Source organism: Cetorhinus maximus, chromosome 11 (assembly GCF_964194155.1).
Source record: "Cetorhinus maximus chromosome 11, sCetMax3.hap1.1, whole genome shotgun sequence".
Lineage (NCBI taxonomy): Eukaryota > Metazoa > Chordata > Chondrichthyes > Lamniformes > Cetorhinidae > Cetorhinus > Cetorhinus maximus.
The window spans coordinates 77,278,065-77,299,833 of record NC_135889.1 but is presented as its reverse complement, the minus strand read 5'-3'; the positions used below and the strand labels follow the sequence as shown (position 1 = coordinate 77,299,833).

The window sequence follows — 21,769 nt, the reverse complement described above, 5'->3', positions numbered from 1 at the left end:
ACCCCCCTCACTCTGCCTTCTCAATCTACTCCTACATATCACTCCTCATACCAACTTGTCTTGCTGGAGCACCCATCCCCCTCTGCCTATGCATCTCCTCACCTCCCTAACAGATCATAAACCACTCTCATCTTAATGCAATGCCACATTATCCCTGATAGCTTTCACAAATGTTGTCCATCCATTCACTCAACACATTCCTTTTTGCACATTCATGGGTCTCTTCCCTCCCTCCTGCAGAACAGAGCATAGAACACCAGGGAAAAACAGAGAACTGGATATGGTCCACCTGCCATATCCATTTGAGAGCTGCATAGTACAGCTGGAGATAAGAAGAGTTTTGGCATGTCTGACCATCGAAGAGGGACAAATGGGGACCTCCCAGCTACCCAGAATTAAATATCACATTGCTATATGGCATACAACACTTATTCATGTTGACTTGATGTCAGCAGCCAGTGAAATATGATGATATGCACAATGTTGACTTAACACTTTCCTATCTTGACAATTCAAACTTAACTTTCATTTCCCACAGGCCCATCAAGTGTCCCACAGGAGATGGTGCAGGGGAAAGATTAAGGCTTCTTAGAGGAGGTAACTCACTCTGTGGATGCACAGTCACAGAATTCATGTAGACAGTGCACCAGTTCAAATACATATACCTTGCCAAGACAAGTAGCTGGGTTTTCACATGGTGCCTTAAACATCACAGGTGAGCAAGAGCTGGTGGCAGACAGGAACAGCAGTGGAAATTCTACATTGGGGGATGTGGGAAGCTCCACACTCTGTTCAGCTTGACACAGAGGCTCAGTCTTGAGGGCCGTCAATGAAAGAATACTTTTGGAACAACAGCTAAAAATGTGTGAGGTGCTGGCTGCCTTTCCAGCCACACTGTGCATGCTTGGAGAGAGATTGGAGGAGTCTGTCTGAAGCATGAGTGCCAGGATGTTGTAGGCCTTCACAATGATGTCTTCATCCATGGAAACAGTGGTCATCTATATAGAGGTATGCATCAAATGTAGCAGCCAAACTGGCCCACTCCAATGACTTATACATTCTGAATGCCACCTTAACAGGATTGATGCAAACCTAGCCATGCCTCTCAGCGCCCCAGTGAACGACACTGCAGTTCATTGGTAGCAGGGAAGTGTGGGTGGGTCATGAGAGGAAGGATGGAAAAAGGGAAAAAGGGGACATGGAAGAGTTTCCACTCCTCACCCATTGTCCCACCTCTCCCTCAGTCAGTCCCCTACATGCTGCCTCTTGTCCTGATGGCTGAGTGTGCCCCTACACATGTATAGTTAGGACATTTTTCCGTGGTGCCTGAAGACTCCAAAACCCAGAGAATGTTGGGCAAGAGTATTTGAGCAGTTAAAGCAGGGATATAAGCAGCCTAGCTTTAGCTCAGATGAAGCCTCAGTGGTTGCACCACATAGGAGTAGCAGGATAAAGAAGAATAAAGATTTGTTGTATGTACATGGGTGTTTAACACAAGGTTAGGTTGTTAACTTTCTGTTCCATTTTTCATTCAAATAAAAATTATTAGTTTGCAATATTTTCCTGTGTTGCCTATTTTTGTCTGCTGCCTAGCAAGTGGCCTTCTCATTTGTGATGCAGAGTAAGATGAGACTTAAAGAGGAGCAATGGGTGTCTGTTAGTTTTTGAGCTGCTTCGGATTGGAGAATAGTTGAGGGGCACTGCCAAGTGGGTTCAGAACGTGACTTCCTGATAGGTGCACCCAGTTCAATCGAAATAAATTGTTCCAGAATTAGGCCATGCTGGGAGCAATATGCAAGGCTGCTGGTGTCTTTACCACATCACATTTGCCTGCTCCTCTTCCTCCTGAATAGGAACTCTGCTTAGCACATTTTTCCCTATTTCAGTTTCAATCCTCATTGCTGCACTATGTTGCACACCACTTTCAGTCTTGAAATCTGCGCTGGTGCATACTGAAGGGCCAATAGATCTGTCCAGGTGCCTAAAGCCCGTCTCCAACACCCTGATTGCTTACTCAGTGGTGGTTCTTGCGGTTACGTGGCTTTGATTGTTTCGCTCCCAGGCCTCATTGTTTGGGCTCTTAACATGTGTCATCAGCCATGTCTTCAGTAGGTAGCCCGTGTCTCCAAGGAGCCAGCCACTAACTCTGCTTCAAGGTCCAAAGAGCTCTGGGAGAGTGAACAGGCGTAGGACAAAATCATCATAGCAGCTCCTTGGGAATCTTGCATATGCATGCATGATGAACTTTTAGTGTTACACACGAGGTGCACACTGATGGAGTGGGAGGCCTTGAGATTGATGATGACTCCAAGTTGGTCTAGGGGCATCTTTATTGCCACATGTGTGAAGTGATGACTTCCTGGACCTGTGGGAAGCCAGGAAGAGCCACACAACCAAGTGCCCACTTATTCTGATTATCCTCATCAATGGCAGTGTACATAATTGTTGGCCATGGAATCAGTCACCTGAGTGCAGTTGTGGGCAGGAGGTTGTAAAATTCTGCAAATATCTCTTGCGGAGCCCTGGAAGGAGCCAAGTGCAAAGAAGTTGAGGGGAGCATGGCCAGCAGATCCACGTGGCAGATCTCCTTCTAGCAGGCTGCAAATGTCAGCAAATACCTGACTAGATACCCTGAGCCTCCTAATTGGTGTTTGGACATATTCAGGAATCTGAAGCTATTTGCCCTGTGTCAGGGGTATCATTTCCTCCAAACTGCACTGCTGTGTTCATCTCCTCTCTCCTGTTGAGTGACAGGTTGGTAAGATGACGACGACTGGTGCTGCTCTTGCTACTGATGTTGTAATGCTGCTGCTCATTTTGGTCCTCATCTGAGGTTCAAGGTAAAGCTGGAAAAGTCAACTAATGCTGAACTAATGTTTGTCAGATGGAAAGACCAGTTGCACAAAACTCCAAAGTAGTAGAAATGATCTTCAATGTAGTGAATAATACGTGCTGCGAGTAAAAACCTTTCAGTTAGACAAAGAAGCAGGTGTGAAGTCTCAGTACTTATAGAATTTTTTGCTTGTCATTTGTTCAGCTCCCTTAATTCCCACTGTCTTCTCACCTTGCTTTCACTAGCGAATTCCAGGAAGTCCAGAAAAGAGTCATACGGACTCGAAACGTTAACTGTGTTCCTCTCCGCAGATGCTGTCAGACCTGCTGAGATTTTCCAGGTATTTTTGTTTTTGTTTTTGATTTCCAGCATCCGCAGTTTTTTGCTTTTAACTCAGTTAAAGTTGAAAATCCCAGTAAAAATAGTTGTTAGTGAGCTATTAACATATTTAAATTGGCAATCTGTCTCTCACAAGGAAGTTTCGCATGTGCAGCTGAAAACACTGCAATTAAAAGCGGAAGTTGGCGGGTTCGAGCCAGATCGCCAACTTGCTGTCAATTTCAGTGCTCTTAAGCGCCCATCCGCTCGCAGAGCCACTTATTCTGTTAGGATGGTTTTCCCCATGTCTGCATAAGAACAATCCCATCAGATTAAAAACAAACGACAGGTCAAAATTTTCTTTTTGCCACAGGCATGTTTCCAAATGTTTGACATAGATGGCAAGGGTAGTGAAGATACTCTCAAAGGCATATGAAGATGTCAAACGCCTAGGAGAATGATCCAAGATACAATTGTTGAAAATAATTACAGTGAAAAGGATAGAAAACACTAAAAATTTAACAAGTAGAGTTACAAACCATTGCACAGGGTAAACCTCTACTCATCCCCAGGCTGAGATTAGCTAACACAGTACAAACTAAAAATAAAAATGGAGTATTCTTGAGTGGTATTAAACCACTATGGAAGCATTAAAACTACTTCAGAACTTTGTCAAAATCGTAAAATATTGCGTTCAACAAAAATCAACTGGCATTCTGGGAAGTGCAGAAACTTAAAGTGAAACAAAATGGGATGACATAAAATACAATATTAGAAAGGATTTTTAGCTGAACAAAGTTAAATTAGAATATTCCATCTCATTAATAGTTACTAGTTACTATTAACAAATAATTGTTGAATGTCATTTAAATATATAAAACTGTCCTAATTCTATGTTTGTTAGTTATAAATACTAAACAAACTTACAATCTTTGCTTTGACATGTATTTTACTTTCATTTTCAGACCTGAAATAAGAAGCAGCTCACCATTTTTATCCAATGAGTGTGGATCAGAATGTTTTTTTCCAATATCAGCAAAGGATCTGACTATAGGAATTCGATTACTAAGCTTCTTCTGATTCTGATGATGATGTCGTTTTAGGAGGGCTTGATGAACCTTTTGACGGACATCATCACTTAGTCCTGAGGCCACTTGCTGATCCAGAATTAGGTCTGTGAAAAGTAAACTGAAATCAATTATTGCTAACTTTTGAGAGATGTTGCTGATAAATTCTGCACACTAGCTAGTGACCATCCAACAAATGAAAATTTAGACTTAGTTTGCAGAAACAATTTTTTTTTAAATTCTGAATTTGATCTTTGTTGTACCTCTGTCTCAGGTATACAAATAAACATTTGGTAGTACAGAATTTGAGAATTGCTGAAAAAAGAGACATGCTGTCAAAGCTTTTCATCTTGCACTCATCAGGACAGATTCGCAAGAATATCAATTGCAAAGGGAACAACAATTTATACTGCATGAGAAGAGAGTGCTGATTGGTTGGCAAGTGGGTTCTGACTGGAAGAGGCATTGCGCCTCTTGCTGTGTCCACTTACCAACCAATCAGCACTCCCTTCACATGCAGTATTAAATGTTGTTCCCTTTACAATTGGTATTCTTGCAAATCTGTCCTGATGAGTATAAGATGAAAAGCTTTGACGGCTTGTCTCTTTTTTCAGCATACTCAAGTTCTATATTACCAAATGACTACTTGTAAACCCGAGACAGAGCTACAACAAAGTCCAAATTTGACATATCAACAACATAGTTTGTCTCACAGGTAAGTTATGAATTTTTTTTATCTGATGACATTGTTTCTACTATTTCAATGTCCTTAATATCAGGAGCTACATGCAGCATAGCGCACAATCTAACCGAAAAGCATAGAACAGGGTCGGACCAAGAAGCGACTGGGAGCAGAACAGCAACCAGGAAGAGAGAGCAGACAAGAGGTGGAGCCAAGAGGTGGGATCAGCATGAGCAGAAGGAGGGCGAAGGAACGTGGAGTGTAAAACATAGAAATATAAAGCAGAGGAGAGGCCAGGGAGTGTGAACATCTGGATAGTTCGGAAGACATTGCAACCATACATTTGCATAATCTTGAATGTACAAAAAAGTAATAGTAAGGACACAAGAGCATGAAAAACATTTTGACCCAACAGTTAGTAAAATGATCAAAGAAAGAGAAAGAATTTGCATTTATATAATGTCTATCATGATCTCAAGACATCCCAAGCCCACCTGCGCACAACAACTTCCCTTCAACAGGAATAAGAATTAATTTTGTATTATTCTTTCATGGGATGTGACCATCACTAGCAAAGCCAGCAATTGTTGCTCATCCCTAACTGCCCTTGATGAGGTAGCGGTGAGCCACATTCTTGAACCATTGCATTCCATCTGTTGTAGATACACCTACAGTGCTGTTAGGATTTTGGCCCAGGTAATCTGCTTTTTAATTATGTTGGTTAAAGCAGCTGTTCTCAAACTGGAGTCGGCAGACACCTTTGTGATGAAAGGGGGTTTGTGATGCAAGGCTGGCCACAAGTAGATAATGGCCTGGGGCAGCATGATCAAAAGTAAGCAAGTGAGTTGCGGCCAGCGGCATGCTCTACTCTCCTGCTCTATCCTGCTCCCTTAGTGCACTCTTCGTGCTCCTGGTTCCCTAGGTGCACCTGCTCCAAAAACACCCCCCCAACCCATCCCAGGATCCTGCTTTCTATAGGCTCCCCATTCCCCCATGTTCTTCCTCTCTGTGCTCCTACTCTACCCCATGCTCTGCTCCCAAAGCGCTTCTGTTCTTCTCCCCTAGTACTTTTTCCATGCCCTTGATTTCTCCCTGCTCCTGTATTCTCTGGGCTCCTAATTTCTCCATGCTTCTGCTCTCTACATGTTCTATTCCCACAGCGCTCCTGTTCTTCCCCTGCTCCCCTCCTGCTTTCTCAGCGCTCCTGCTGCCTCCATGCTCCTGCTGTCCCAATGTGCCTGCTCTCACCTATGCTCTCCTAGTGCTTTCTACGTACTCTAGTTTCTCTAGGCTCCTGCTCTCTCTGGGCTTCTCGTCTGTCCTGCCAAAGATGGACAGACTATGCATTGAGAAGCACACATACCCATCTTACTGGTATCTATAAGTAAATACCTATTTTATTAAAAGCAAGCCCACCTTATAAGTATCATATAATATTACAATTTAGATAGGAGGTCTATGATAACTAATCCATTTGTAAAGAGGTCTTTCTACCAAAATAGTTTGAAAACTGGGTTAATGGATAAATATTGCCCAGGACATCAGGAAGGGAGCTTCCTTGCTCTCCTTTGAATAGTGCCATGGGATCTATTCCATTCATCTGAGGCGGAAGAAAAGACTGTAGTTCAATGTTTCATCTGCAAGTTAGCACCTCTGACAGTAACAGGGATGTGATTGGTTCCAATTTTTATGAATGTGAAATTTTGAGGGAAAGTAATTTGTACTGTATGAGGTTGTGAATATAAGGGACCAATTTTAACAATGCCCCACTCTTGGAAGTGCTAGTAGATAAAATGACAATGGATCGGTTCCTGCAGTTTTCTCAATGGGTTTGCAACTGCCGAATACGATGTTGATCAAGTCACCCGCTGCATGCAGATGGCAGCATCATGAATATTTAAATGTCAGAATCCAACAGAACAACATTCTGTTCCCCAACATGATTTTTACTCTAGATTGGGGTAAAACACCCTGCGCTGGTGCCACCAGTGAAACCTAACAGCATTAAAGACTATGACCCAGCTAAGTGTGATTTTTATATTTTTTAGACATCATCAATTTTTAGACATCAGGAAACTGTTGGCAACAGTCAGTGTTATTTTCACTCCAGGCTGCAGCTGAACGACTAATGAAACCATGGTCCTGGTAAGCTTGATTTTTATTTTATTTAAAGGTTTCCTTGCAAGCCAGGAGGAGAAGGACTGCTCCTTCAAACCCCACAAGGAAACCATGGCCCACCCAGCCCCCAGGTTTTGCACACCCCTCCCCACCACAATTCCCATCAAATACTCTACCCATCCTGACCAAAGCCCCCTAATTTAGTGCAGGGAATTGATTCTTCGGGTCCCTAGAGTCTTGCATGAAGTCTTACTTCTCTCACAGCCTCCTCCTCATTCCAGTTGGATTTAGGTGGAGCCAGCCATCCATCCTTTGAATGTGGACTAGGAGTTGAAATGATCTCATATCTGTGGCATCACAGGCGTTTCTTGCACCCAGGCCCACACATACTGTACTCATGTTCCCAGTTAAAGTTGGGACTTAGGCCTGAATTTTGGTGCAGAGGCTCTGTGACTGTCCAAAAATGCCAGCAGAGACCAGAATACAGAAGTCCTACCCCCAAACCCAAGTCTCCGCCATTTTCGCACGGGGGGAATGGGGATGGGTTATAAATCTCACATCCGTGGATCCCCGAGGCAGCTGCCCATATCAGCAGCTGCCTCCACTCGTCTTGGTGAGGTAGCTGTCTGAAACCCAAAGTATGCAAATTAGACCTGGTAGGAGCAGGAGTGAACCTTGTGGATTTGTTTGGAGAGCGAGGGTACTTCTGTGGAGTTCTAATGTACCCCTTTGGATATGGTCCCGGGACACCTTTGTGAGAGGTAAGGTGCCCTCTGGGGTAGGGCAGGTGCCCTTTGGAATTGTGAAAAGTAGACATGATTGTGCATAAAATGTTTACAAACTCATTGGAAATGTCAAGCTGTCAAAGAACTGTCAAGCTGTCAAAGAACTTCCAAGCTGTCAAAGAACTATCAAAACTCATTGGGCAGAATCTTCCACTCTGAAATTTAAGTTTGGTGCTGGGTGGGGAAGTTGAAGTGATTCCCACTGGGCAGCGGGACAGCTGAACACACGCAATCTTCTGCTGTTCAGCTCATTATTTATACATCCATGAGAAGCTTGGCGGATCTCTTGGCAGGGTGGGCAGGAAGTCGTTTGCTCTGCTGTTACCTCGTGGGGTCGCAGGTCTTGGTGCCATATTTAAAGGGCACCCGAACAGACATTCACTCACTGCAGGCCAGGAGCTCTGGATTACTCAACAGGAGAAATGTCCAAGAGAAGGAAGCAATATTTGGCCTCACAGTTGAGCGATATCTTCCACAGATTCTTCTCCAGGCCTTCCAGGAAAGGTGGGAGGTGCTGTTTCCTCGGGATGGGAGCATAAAGTCCTCCCATCTGACAGCAGTAGCCTGGGAGGAAGTCGTTGGGGTGGCTGCTGCCCATGGGGTCCAAAAAAGAAATGGCCTGCTGTGCAGGAAAACAGTGAATGATCTCTGCTGTGTTCCACCAGGTTAAATGTACCATCTACTCACTGCAAACCCACACTATCATAAGGCATCAGACAGTCAAAGGGTTAGAGTGGACAAGGATGTCACACACAACCAGCAGATGGGACATCAGCACGAATGTGTGCCAGCCACCTTAAGCTCACAATCTCATAATATTTCCAACAAACGGTTTCATTAATCAGGGAGGGCTCAGCAGTAACAATAGACATGCATGTTTCTGAACTGCTCATTCACCCAATGGCCTCACAATCAATCCTTCTGTCATTCTGTAGGACAAGATTGCGCATAACAAAAGCAAACAGGCCAAGACCGAAAGCGAAACACCTGAACTTCGTCCCCTCAGTAGCTTCGGGGAGCATTCCGCAGAGCTTGCAGGTGAGGAACGTGACCATGCCTGCATGGAAGGTGAGATCAGCCTCCCACAAGAACCCAGTGATAATGCATCCAGTCTCTACTTGAACATGCACACAATGACTGTGAGCGATCTTTAATGTACGAGACTGCTTAGTCAATCACTAAATCTCTCTTTTCTCTATTCCAGGTACCAGCAAGAAAAGGGGGAGGGCAGCAACCTGGAGATGCCACAGCCCCAGCCCCTATGCCACCTCTGATGAGGAAGTCTCAGTATCCTCAGAGGAAGCAAGGTCATAGCGTTCACCTACATCCTCTACCAGGGCAGATACATGCACATTGGTGGGTCCTAGTTCTAGAGCAGGCTCAGGGTCACAATCTGGCAAGCACATCACAGACATGGGTCTACAGCTATTGGAGGCAATGACAGCCAAGGCCTCTGACACTCGGAGAATTGCTGGAGACCAAGGCCCCACTAAGTCTGAATTGTATTACGAGCCTCTGGACATGGCCCTAGGAAACCTCTTGGAGATGCAGAGGCAGGCAGGGGAACATCAGGCAGTATTGCCAGAGGCTGTCCGCAGACTAGACTGAAGACTAGAGGAGTCCACCCACGATCTGTCTGCTCTCGTGGCTCTGGCATACGAGGACTTGGATGACTCCATGGAAAGGATGGTGGCCACCTTGAAGACCAAGGTCCAGCAGAACGCACATTTTCTGCCGGATATGCACTCGGACCTGCATTCCATCAATCTAGTCATGGATGGAGTGCAGCAGTGACTAGGCGAGAGGGGAACAGCACACCTCAACCTCCCTCTAGGTGCTCCTTCTCCTCAAGGTATCAGGAAGGTGCCATCAGGCACCCACAAGGAGTAGGAGCCTCAGGCGAGGGGCCATATGGTGCTCTCATGCTGCTGCTCCCTGTTGCCCCACCCATCTGCTTATGCTTGAAAGAGTGATCTGTCTGATCGGCCCTCCTTTGGGAGCAGGTGTAAGGGTAACACAAGTGCATTCCTGGCCAAAAAGGTGTTCAAGTCGCTTATAAGCTTTCATGCACACGGATTTGATGAGGGCATGGGTGAAATTACTATTCCATTTTAAGTTGCCGAAGGTCGTGGGAGGAGGGAGTGCTGATCAGGTTCTACAGCAGCCATAAATCATCAGGGCTATGCACTTAGCCTTGGTTTAGCATATTCAAATGAGCAACCAACATCAGGCCAGACAGGGTGAGTACTGATATTTCCTTAAGCTTAAGGAACCATGGAAATTTGGAGAGAAGTTATCTGGGAGCAAAAAGTTGCTGGTGCCTTCCAGGCAGCAAAGGTGAGAAACACAGTTGTGAAAATATGTCGGCACATTACTCCTCCTGGAATCTGTTAGCTATCAAATTGTCATGGGCATGTCTGCCGCATCATAACCCTGCTATGGCCTCTAAGCGTGGCTCATCGACATCCTGGCCCTCGTCATGTCCATCCCCTTCAACGTCATCCTTGTCAGAGGGGAGATCTTGCTTCTCTATGTCTCACTCAGGTAAGACTCCCCCTTTGCAGTGCGAGGTTGTGCAGGGCACAGCAGACAATGATGATCCTGGACACTCTCTGTGGTGAGTATTGGAGAGCCCCGCCTGAGCGATCCAAACATTGGAAACGCACCTTCAGGAGAACTATCATCTGCTCTATCAAGGCCCTCATGGAGGCATGTGCAGCATTATACTCTCCTCAGCAGCACTCTGTAGGCAGCGAACTGGCATCATCAGCCACGTCTTCTGGGGGTGTCCCTTGTCCCCGAGGAGCCAACCCTTTAATTGCTTAGGTCCTTCATAGATCTATGGAACCTGTGAGTGGCTCAAAATAAAAGAGTTGTGGGAGCTCCCTGAGTACCTTGCACAAGCATGCTGCATTTGCCTTCTATGATCACAAATTAGCTGGACATTCAAAGAATGAAATCCGTTTCGATTGATGAATCTCACAGGCTGCTGCCAGGTAGCTCTCAAGGCCACATGTATGCAGTCATTGGTACCCTGCCCTTGCAGGAAACCAGGTATCACCGTGAATCTCATTGCTCTCGCAGCCTGGCTTCCGGCATCCATGTGGAACTGGACATACTGGTGAGCTCTAATGAACAGGGCATCTGTGACCACCCATATGCATTTGAGCGTCACCAATTCAAAGATGCCACACAGGTCCCCAGTGGAGCCCTAAAAGGAACCGCTGGCAAATAAGTTCAGTATGACAGTGATCTTCAATGTCACCGGCATGGGATGCCCTCCAAATCTTTACGGCCGTAGTTCTTCCCCAAGAAGCTGGCAAATGTGAGTTACTACATCCCTGGACAAGTGAAGGCAACTCTGGCATTACCTTTCACTCATTTCCATAAATGAGCAATATACCCGCAGTCGGGCCACTGGTCTTTGGTGCATTTGTCCCTCTTCGGGAGCATCTTAGACTTCTTGGGGACCCACTCCCTCTTGCTGCTCAGGCTGCTGCTCCTCCTGAACCTGTGTCAATCTGCGACGGACACTTCTTCTCTTCATTCGCATGAAAGCAAGAACCAAGGCAGGGTTGCGTGCAGCCGGCATTTTCATGCCTCTTTGTATCAGTAAACAAATCGATTTGATACATTTATTGAGCATTCCCAAACTAGGTTACCCTCTATCTCCAAGCCAGCTAAGCCCTTGGCCTTGTCCTCCTTCTAGACATGTCATCCCCAGCCCATCCCATCCAGGTGAAGGACATCCTGGTGGACCACAGAGGGGTGTTCCTCCCCTTAATACATGACTGCGCATGCAGACATTGCATCTTGAGCCAGGTGATGGCAGCCATGTGCGAGAATCCTCCGTCAGGCAATTGTCAGCTTGACTCCATAACCCTAGACACTCTATAGAGAGAACATAGCCTTGGCATGATGGAAGAGTTTCATGTTTTGTCAGCCATGACCATTTAGCTAGGAATTGGAGGTTTGGAGTGTGTATCCAGTTACTACTCAGCAGCTGTGCCCCTTGAATGAATTCACCTCCATCCCATCTTTTCTGCCTCTGTCAAGTACAGATGGCCCATCACACCTACTCAAGTCCAGTTCCAAACCTTGATGGATTCTCGCAGGAATGTGCACCCTTAGCCATGGACCAATGCTCCTTCAAAGGGCATTTGAACCTTGAGGATAATACTCAGCTGAGCCTGGTTCTCCATGGCTTTAGCAAATATTTGATAGGGTGCCCCTACACACGGCCCAAAAAAGGGGTCATTAATTCCTCTCACTCGCTTTGAGACCCCTACCCTATCGTTTTTTCTGAATCTCTTTCAAACTGCATCAATAGTTTGGAAAGTAGAAGATAGTTCTTCTTCAGTTCGAATGCTTCCAGCACCTTCCAACCACCCTGTCACCCACCAAGTTTCTCCCACGTTCCTCCACAATCACCACCTCCTAATTCCTCTCCCTCCTGTGACCATCCAGCCTCCCCCATTATTATTTATGTCGACTTTCCTGTTTTCCCAACTGTTCTCTTCAATGTTTACTTGCCCCTGCCCCTCATGAACCTGACCCCTCCCATTCTCAAGGCCAGCTGCAGCTTTGCATTAAGAGACTACCCCCGTCCACCATGAGACCAACTACTACCCCTCCATGACACTCAAACTTCCACCATGCCAGATCCCAACCGTCTCCCCTCTGACCAAATGCAATAAAAGACGGACCACGCCCTTTACACAATTCGCTGTAAGACCATCACTGCCCAGAGAGGCCATCCCCCACCCAAGACTGGGACCAAGACATGCGTGCCATGCTGACCCCTCTATTATGCCCTGAACAGACTTGCTTAATTCACCGGACAGTCTTTTAAACATGCCCCAACCGTTTGGCCTCGTTCCTCAGATGGTCTCTTAAACATGCCTTGTTTCTCTCACCCTTCCCCGCTGGTCCTTCACACTCCCTAATGCTGCTTCCATCTCACCCTTACCCCCCGGTCCTTCCCCTCCCCCTCCGCTGCCCAGTCCTACCTCTGTCTCATCTTTTCCCCTTGATTCCCCCACCCCAGTCTTACCTCCATCTCACCCTTCCCCACTGGCCCTTCCCACCCCGTAGTCTTGCTTTCCTGTCGCCCTTCCTCTCTGGTCCTTCCTCCAACCCCTCTCAAGCCTTCATCCCACCCTTCCCTGTTGGTCGAGCCTCCCTTACCCAGCCTTGACACAGCTTGTGCTACCGGCATGTGATATGAAAGACTGAAGGGTCAACAGGAAGACAAATTCAATGTCTACTGATCTCAAAGTCATGGATGAAGTGAAGCTTGCCAGGTTTGTGCCACAGTCAGAAAACTGAACAAAATTCCAATATTTTTTCCCGCCATCATGAAACTGATTTTTTGCCTCACACCAAATTAAGGGCCCCACCTGCCACAATTCTCGCTACTGGTAGGAGCAGAAAATTTCCACCCATTGGAACTGTCAAAACTCATTGGGACTGGCAAAGCTGTCAGGGATTTAACTCTGTTGGGCTTGAAATTTTTTTAAAATTGCGGCATTTAAAAGAGAAAAGTGCCTGCTATTTCACTCTGTCTGTTGACATAAGCATGAGGGCTTTCATTATAGGATTTGTGCTGCATGACTGATTTTACACCTTAACATTATAAGTGTGGTGCCTGTTAAGTGAGAAGTTTGACTGACAGCTCCAAGTGAATAGAAATGTTTGTTTTCACAAGAGATTAGTTGAAGGAATTTCAATGTATTGAATGAATTTTTATCAATGAGAGTGATTTTAAATAGTAATATTATCAACAGACACATAGCTTTATTTTATGTCAGCATGGCTCCTGAGGTTTTCTCATTGTGGATACTAGGTGAGTTGGCATAGAGAGGGTAAGGGCAAAGGGTGGTCTGCAGGGGGAAAAGGGTGGTCTGTAAGGGAGCATGGGTTGACACGATAAAAACAAAAAGCTAAAAGCTACTGCGGATGCTGGAAATCCAAAACAAAAACAGAATTACCTGGAAAAACTCAGCAGGTCTGGCAGCATCGGTGGAGAAGAAATCAGTTAACGTTTCGAGTCCTCATGACCCTTCGGCAGAACTGAGTATAGTTAGGAGAAAGGTGAAATATAAGCTGGTCTAAGGTGGGGGGGCGGGGGGAGAGAGAAGTTGAGGGTGGGGTGATTGTGGGGACAAGCAAGCAGTGATAGGAGCAGATAATCAAAAGATGTCACAGACAAAAGGATCAAAGAGGTGTTGAAAGTGGTGATATTATCTAAGAAAAGTGCTAATTAAGAATGGAAGGCAGGATACTCAAGGTACAGCTCTAGTGGGGGTGGGGTGGAAAGACTAACAAAGTTTTAGTTTTAGATTTAAAAATAATGGAAATAGGTGGGAAAAGAAGAATCTATATAAATTATTGAAAAAAAAGGGGAGGGGGGAGAAACGGGGTGGGGATGGGGGGAGGGGGAGTTTAACATCTAAAGTTGTTGAATTCAATATTCAGCCCGGAAGGCTGTAAATTGCCTAGTCGGAAGATGAAGTGCTGTTCCTCCAGTTTGCGTTGGGCTTCACTGGAACAATGCAGCAAGCCAAGGACAGACATGTGGGCAAGAGAACAGGGTGGAGTGTTAAAATGGCAAGCGACAGGGAGGTTTGGGTCTTTCTTGCGGACAGACCGCAGGTGTTCTGCAAAGCGGTTGCCCAGTTTGCGTTTGGTCTCTCCAATGTAGAGGAGACCGCATTGGGAGCAACGAATGCAGTAGACTAAGTTAGGGGAAATGCAAGTGAAATGCTGCTTCACTTGAAAGGAGTGTTTGGGCCCTTGGACGGTGAGGAGAGAGGAAGTGAAGGGGCAGGTGTTGCATCTTCTGCGTGGGCATGGGGAGGTGCCATAGGTGGGGGTTGAGGAATAGGGGGTGATGGAGGAGTGGACCAGGGTGTCCCGGAGGGAACGATCCCTACGGAATGCCGCCAGGGGGGGTGAAGGGAAGATGTGTTTGGTGGTGGCATCATGCTGGAGTTGGCGGAAATGGCGGAGGATGATCCTTTGAATGCGGAGGCTGGTGGGGTGATAAGTGAGGACAAGGGGGACCCTATCATGTTTCTGGGAGGGAGGAGAAGGCGTGAGGGCGGATGCGCGGGATATGGGCCGGACACATGACTTGGCACTAAGTTGGCACATGGGCTATAAAAGGCCAGGGGATGAGTGAGGGCATAGGTTGAGGGACCATGGGGGTGGATAAAAGGCAGTGGTTGGTATAGTGGATATGAGAGGCCATGGAATGGCTAGACGGTCATAGGCTGGCATAGGGGGCATGAGGGGCCATGGGGTGGATAGAGTGGAATAGGGCAGCATAGAGGTATGAGAGGCCATGAGGTGGGTAGCAGGGCATGGGTTGGCATAGGTTCTGTGAGGGGCCATGGGTAAGTAGAGAGGCATGAAGTGGCATAGGGGGTATGAGGGGCTAAAGAGGGTGGGTAGAGGGGCATAGGGATATTGAGGGGCCATGGGGATGGGTCGAGGGGCATAGGGTAGAATGGGGATCTGAGGGGCTATGGAAGATGGGTAGAAGGGCAAACAAAGGCATAGGGGTATGAGGGGCCACGGAGGTGAGTAGAGGGGCATGAGTTGACATATGAGGTATCATAGGGAGGTGAGAGGGTCATAAGGTGGCATGGGGGTATGAGGGGCTGTAGAGGTGAGAGGGGCATAAGGTGGCATCTGGGTATGAGAGACGTGGGGGTAAGGAGAGGCATAATGTGGCATGGGGGTATGAGGAGCCATGGGGCTGGGTAGAGGGGCATAGGATGGCATGGAGGATGTCAGGGACCATGTGGGTTGGGTGGGGGGCATGAGGTGTCATATGTTGGTATGTATGGGGCTTGTGGAGTATATGGGGCAGCGGGTGTTGAGGGCTGAGGGGCTGTTTTTTGTATTAACCATTTTTCTAATAACTCCAGCACAGAACTGGAGCACAGAGGCAGGCCTTCTACACAGCCCGCCTCCGAATTCGGCAGCTTCCACATTCGTCCCCGGGCAGCTAGCCTGACTTCTAATCCAGCACCACCCACCCCCCACCCCCCTGGAATGAAAATCCCACCTGTTAGGCCTTTCTTCCCAGGTCAGATTGGCAGAGCCAGGAAATGTCCCATCTCTGTCATTCCGACCTGGGAGCAAAAATCTAGGTCTTAGTTTCTGATTGGTTGTTTGTGGTGAATAGGAAATCTACATCTTCAATTGTCAAATGCATTTTGGGTTATAATTTGGACCCTTTTTTCTTCCTTAAGCACTCCAGAATTGCAGCATAAAATTGCAAAAGTATATTGAATGATCTAATTTTAGCACAAAGTGAGACTTCATTCTGCTTAATAAGATAAAGCATGTGGTACCTCAAGGCACAATGAGTTACAATGCATTGATGTCCATAATTCTGAATTTCACTGCATGCTGGTTACTTTTCAGGGTGTTTCATGTTTGGGTACTTTTTTGGTCACCATATTTCCAGTTTTCCCTCAATTTTCCCATTCCTCTCCTGAAGGTGTTGATTCACACCAGGGCACAGTTCCCCATACAGCTGCAGACCTGTGGCATTTCATCCAGCTCGTGTTTCTCCAAAGACAGTGATTACTGACAAGTTATTTGGCTGTGGGAGAATCACAGTCAAGCCAACCTGTCCTCACTCAACATCTAGAATTATGGATTTTCTAGCAGGATCACTGTTTGGTCAAAGACAGTTGATGGTATGGAAATGCACAAAAACTATAGCTGAAACAGCAGCTTTGAGCAAAGTGGTATTTCCAACAGCCTCATGTTTGATGTCATTCATAAGTTAAATTAATTAAATTAAATTAAATGAACGATTTTGTTCTGGTAGCATCAAAAGCCCGCTATTTAGGGTCCCATCCTCTTGACGACACAAGCAAGACAAAGTTGTTTTTAGTTATAATGCATGCTGTCATTAATCAGCCATGATGCTCCATGTACTTTTGGATAACAGTTTTGCTATGATATTCTGTGCGTTTGCAACATACCTGAAATCTCCTCAATGGTGCTGGCCCTCATGTCCAACAGGACTGTCCCATTGATGATACAACTCCTCAACTCAAATAAGCTGTGAAGTGACAATGTAGCAACATATGGTTTGCTCCATCGATCTCCTCCATCTTCGACATCCTCCTCAAATTTTAACCATCTGAATTCACAGACATACAGCTGAGTACATAACATGCTTAAATTGCCCACTATATCATTTATCAAGATGAACTACTGTACTGATACATATCTACAAGATGGCATTTTGAGTGCTGCATTCTGTCTGCCCACAGGGACGTTTTATTTTATAAAATTGTAGTCAGTACACAAAGATCTTATTTTCCAGAAGCAAAAGAAGCACATCTTTAATCACACAACACACTGCTAAACCATTAAGAGCTATATATGTATTTCTCACTATTCTAGCAATTTTCTAATATTTTGCTAGCTTAGTTATCAAAATTCAAATAACACATCCGAGCAATTAAACATTATTCTCCAGGAGCTTGCATTTTATGAAGAGATCAAATGTGTTAGATGTAATGTGGAATACACCCTTTTAACTATTAATGAAATATGGGGCTGAATTTTAGCAGGAGGGTGCATGTGTTGCTCACCAACCGCGCACACCCCCATCCCCACCCCCCACCCCAGTAGAAGGTTGGTGGTCGCAAGCCTACTGACTTTTAAAAAAGCTGCCTCTCAGCTATAATAGGTTGGGGGGGGGAGCCTTAACAGAACAATTGTGGGACTTCCATCCCTCAGGGAAAGGAAGTCCAACCCTCAACAACTGACGGCTAATCTGATTGGCTGGCAGCTGGGTAGTCCTACAGTGTCAGAACTCAGTAGTGACAGCTGCTAGGACTACAAGCAGTCTCCAGGAAAAGGAACATAGATGCTGGACTGAAAGAGGAGTCTGGGGTTTGTGGACAAGGGGGAACAGGGACTCTAGGAAGGGATGGGGGTGGTGGGATGGGTTCTAGAGGCCAGGGGGGAGTCACAAAGGAGGGGGGGGTAACATCTTGGGGGGATGCCCCCCAACAGGTACAAGGTATCCCCAAAAGGAGGCACCTGTGATGGTGAAAAAGCGGGCAAGCCTCCTTCATTCTGTCTTCTCTAGCCAGACATATTATGGCAGCGGAGGTGGAAACAGGCCCTTAACTGGCCAGTTCAGGGCCTCAATAGGCCTGTGCACTCAGGTCTGGCAATGGAACTTTTTTAGGCGATCTTCAGCTGTGTCTTTGATTTAGGTGCACTTCTCGCCGATCAGACTGCAGTTTCTTCATTTTTTCATGCTTTCAGGATTTTGTAGTCCATTCTTCACTACCACCATGTTGTAAGGTTGTTTGGTGTCTCACTAAGAGGTTCTGGAGTCTTATGTGGTTGAACATAAGCTGTTTATTGACAACTCACAACTATATACATTTCCAAGTTATAGCCCTGTATGGGTGCTGTCTCCATGCTGGCTTCTGCTTGGCTTTACTACACACAGTCAATTATCATGTGACTCTCTACATCACTATGTGGGCACTTGACAATGTTACTGTATATATGTGCATAGTTCTTGTAGTTAATAAACACATGCAGTTAACCTACTTAAGACTACGAAGACTTCATTAAGACCTACCAAACAGTATGCAACACCCTACAACAAATAGGCCTAAGGGTGGGCGGGCAGGCTGATTTCTTCCCACTGTATTATGGGGGGCAGCTTGGAGGTAGGCAGGAATACAGTGGGTTAGCCAGCCGTCCTACTTTACGTGCTCCCGCCTGCAAATACAATGGCTGGGGCCCCATAAAATTCCCCCGCAATTATTTCCAGAACTTCAAAATCAGCTTCAGATAATATTGCTTTGTACAAAAATGAATTGTGCTAATATTAAATATCATTCCTGTATGACCAAGTTTTAAATAGTTTGTTCCATTCTCTCCAAAAGGAGTTGCCTCCTTCTGTGTGTACTGCTTAACAGGCACCTTGTCCTGCCCACCTGTGCAAGTTCTCCTTGTGTGACCTTGCATATTGAGTGACAGCAGCATAATTTAGTTGATGGGCATCAGGCCCAAGGGTGGGTAAGGTGGTAAGTGGGTGAGGTGGCAGGTGGGTAGGATAGCAGGTGGGTGAGGTGGCAAGTGGGAAGGTGGGTGAGCTGGCAGGTGGGTAGCATGTAGTTAAGTTGGGTCAGGAGGAGTACTCGGGTTGAGGGCTTCTCAGGTCAGCTTGGAAAGGTGGTTGCGAGGTCGCGTGTTTGGAACAGGTAATTAGGTCCTCATGCGATGTTCGTGGACACACCTCCGACAGAGTTGAGTGAACAGGGATCAGGAGTGGGGGCCTTGGCTGATTTCCCTTAACCCAGGAGTACTGAGACCTTATGAGACCTACAGTGCAACACCCACCAACATCACTGCCTCACCACGCCTACTGAAATGAGTTAACCCAACCAGAATTTAACATGAGAAGTTCTGTGTCTGTATGGGCAGCTTCTCAGTGCCTTAATCAGCTAAAACATCAAAAAAGCACATGGCAACAGATTTAAACATCAAGGAAAATTGAACATTACCAGTTGCAGTTGTTCAAGCAATATGCAGAAACAAAAATTACCGAGCAGTCTCTTTCCATTCTGTATCTTCACCATTACGCATGCAGATTTCATCAAGCTCAGTGAAGAGGTCATGAGGGATATGTTCCTCATCATCGTCTTCTGTTCCAAGGATAAATTGCACACGCTGGGATGGAGTATCTGAAAGACATTTTAAAAACAGAGCCAAGAAACAAATGTTACAAGTGACATTTTTGTGACAAACAACATTTTTGATGAACAATCACAGCACTGATTATTAACCTACGTCTATTATCAGATGTAGGCTGACCTCCTACACATTTCTGGCATTTCCTATTTTTATTCCTTTAAATAAAATTAATTGAGGTCAATGATCTCCTCCATAAGGATGTCGCAGGAGACTTAAGAAAACCTGTGACTCATGCTCCTTCTTGCAGCAGCGAAACAAGCAAATCAGGCAGAAGGGAATGCAGCCTCGTTTCAAGAGATTTGTTGCTCCTTTAAATAGAACTAGAGAGTCCCATGAAAATTGCACAGGGAAAAGTAGCTGGGCTGCAGATTTTCCAACCCGATTGGGAGGACAGCCTATTAATCATATTGAAATGAGTTCTGGCAGTTAAATCTCCTAGGTCCTCATCTGTGCAAAGATTTGATGGCTTCCCACTCACCTCAACCTCTGCACACCTGATCCCAAGGCCCTGACCTATTTAAAATTAGAATTAATGACTCAAATCTTCAGCCTGTGGATCATCCGAAACTGGACACATGACCCAAGGTGCGCGTCAGGGTCCTTATGTGGGAATCGCCTGAGAAGTTTCAACCTCTGATGGGCAATTCCCCTGCTCCCCGACACACTTTGCGAAGCTCTCCATTTCTGAGCCAAAGTCGGAGACTTCGGGACATTTCACTGGGACTTGCCTGAATAGTTAACCAGGAAATGTTAAACAGAAAAATCCTAGTGTAACTGCTGGGTAACTGCAGAACTTATTGTGTCATGGGTTCATTTGATGTCTCGATGAGATCTTGAGGCTTGTATGTTTAAACATGAATCATTTATTGCTAATTGTTAACTACGTCCAGGTCCCAGTTAATATCATGACATCATGCATAGTGCTGCTGCCATGCAGGTAGGCTGCTTCTAGATTGTTCTCTTAGTCTATTACCATATAACTCTATGCACTATAACATGGGTGGTGCTATTTTTCAGTCTTACATTAACCCTTACTCTGCTGAGCACCTTTACATTACAATGGTATGCAGGCACATATATCATACAACAGAACTGAACCTCCAATCACTCACAGTGAATCCCCCCACCACCTACACCCTTCTCGACCCCCCAACTACCCCCACTGATCCCCCAACTACACATTCTGACTCGCCCCACTGACTACCCACCTCAACAACCCACCCAACCTAACCACCCCTTCCGAGCACGCTACCACCAAGACCCTCCCGAGCCGACCTGACAAGCCCTCAACCTGAGTACTCCTTCTGACCCTACTCAACGACACACCTACCACCTCACCCACCTGCCGTCCTACCCACCTGCCACCTCACCCACTTACTACCTTACCCACCTGCCACCCTACCCACCTCTAACCCTGCCCACTACCACTCCACCCACCTGCCACCCTACCCACCTATCAACCTAATCACCTGACACCTCACCCACTTACCACCTTACCCACCTGCCACCCTACCCACCTCTAACCCTGCCCACCTACCACTCCACCCACCTGCCACCCTACCCACCTATCAACCTATTCACCTGCAACTTCACCCACCAACCACCTCACCTACCTGTCACCCTACTCACCTGCCACCACACCCACCTGCCACCCTACTTACCTGCCATCTCACCCACCTACCACTTCACCCACCTGTCACCCTACCCACCCGCCACCCTACCCACCCGCCACCCCACCTGTCGCCCTACCCATCTGGCTTGGGCTCAGAAGACTTGGCAAGAAATGCAGAGCAGCATTGTGGCCAGGTAAAATTTGAGCGGAGCAGTAATCCAACGCCGATTGCCGCTCCATGGGAGATCTGGTCCAACATCTTCCCTGCTGGAGCTTTATCTCACTATCAACGGTACACTGCTCTGCAGGCCCTAATATTATACATCTCAAAGTCATAGTGCTGAAGCTGAGAGGAGAGACAAAGGGACAAGGGTCATTACAGTATTAGGAAAAAGGGCAGGATTTTTAGATCCTGCAGGTGTGGAAACGGAGGAGGAGGGAAGGAGGTGGAGGGACATAAAAATTGCAGCATGAACGACTTGCCAGTTTCTCTTGTCTTGTCATCAAGGATTTTCTGATCTAGGCATGTTTCAGTTGAGCCCTCCTAACCCAGGAGGATGGTATGGCCTGGAACTCACTTTGAGCTACTTGTGAGAACAC

General features: G+C 46.4%; 1 protein-coding gene across 3 annotated transcripts in view; it reads right to left on the bottom strand.

Moving 5' to 3' along the window:
* LOC144686698 (sodium-driven chloride bicarbonate exchanger-like) overlaps positions 1-21,769 on the bottom strand; it is a 344,112-nt gene that overhangs the window by 179,580 nt on the left and 142,763 nt on the right. For all 3 annotated transcript variants that reach the window (XM_078552275.1, XM_078552273.1, XM_078552274.1), the window contains exons 4-6: positions 19,409-19,547; positions 16,809-16,969; positions 4,140-4,325 (exon numbers count right to left, since the gene is read on the bottom strand). In XM_078552275.1, the coding sequence (XP_078408401.1) occupies positions 4,140-4,325; positions 16,809-16,969; positions 19,409-19,547 (486 nt within the window). The remainder of the gene's footprint in view (positions 1-4,139; positions 4,326-16,808; positions 16,970-19,408; positions 19,548-21,769) is intronic.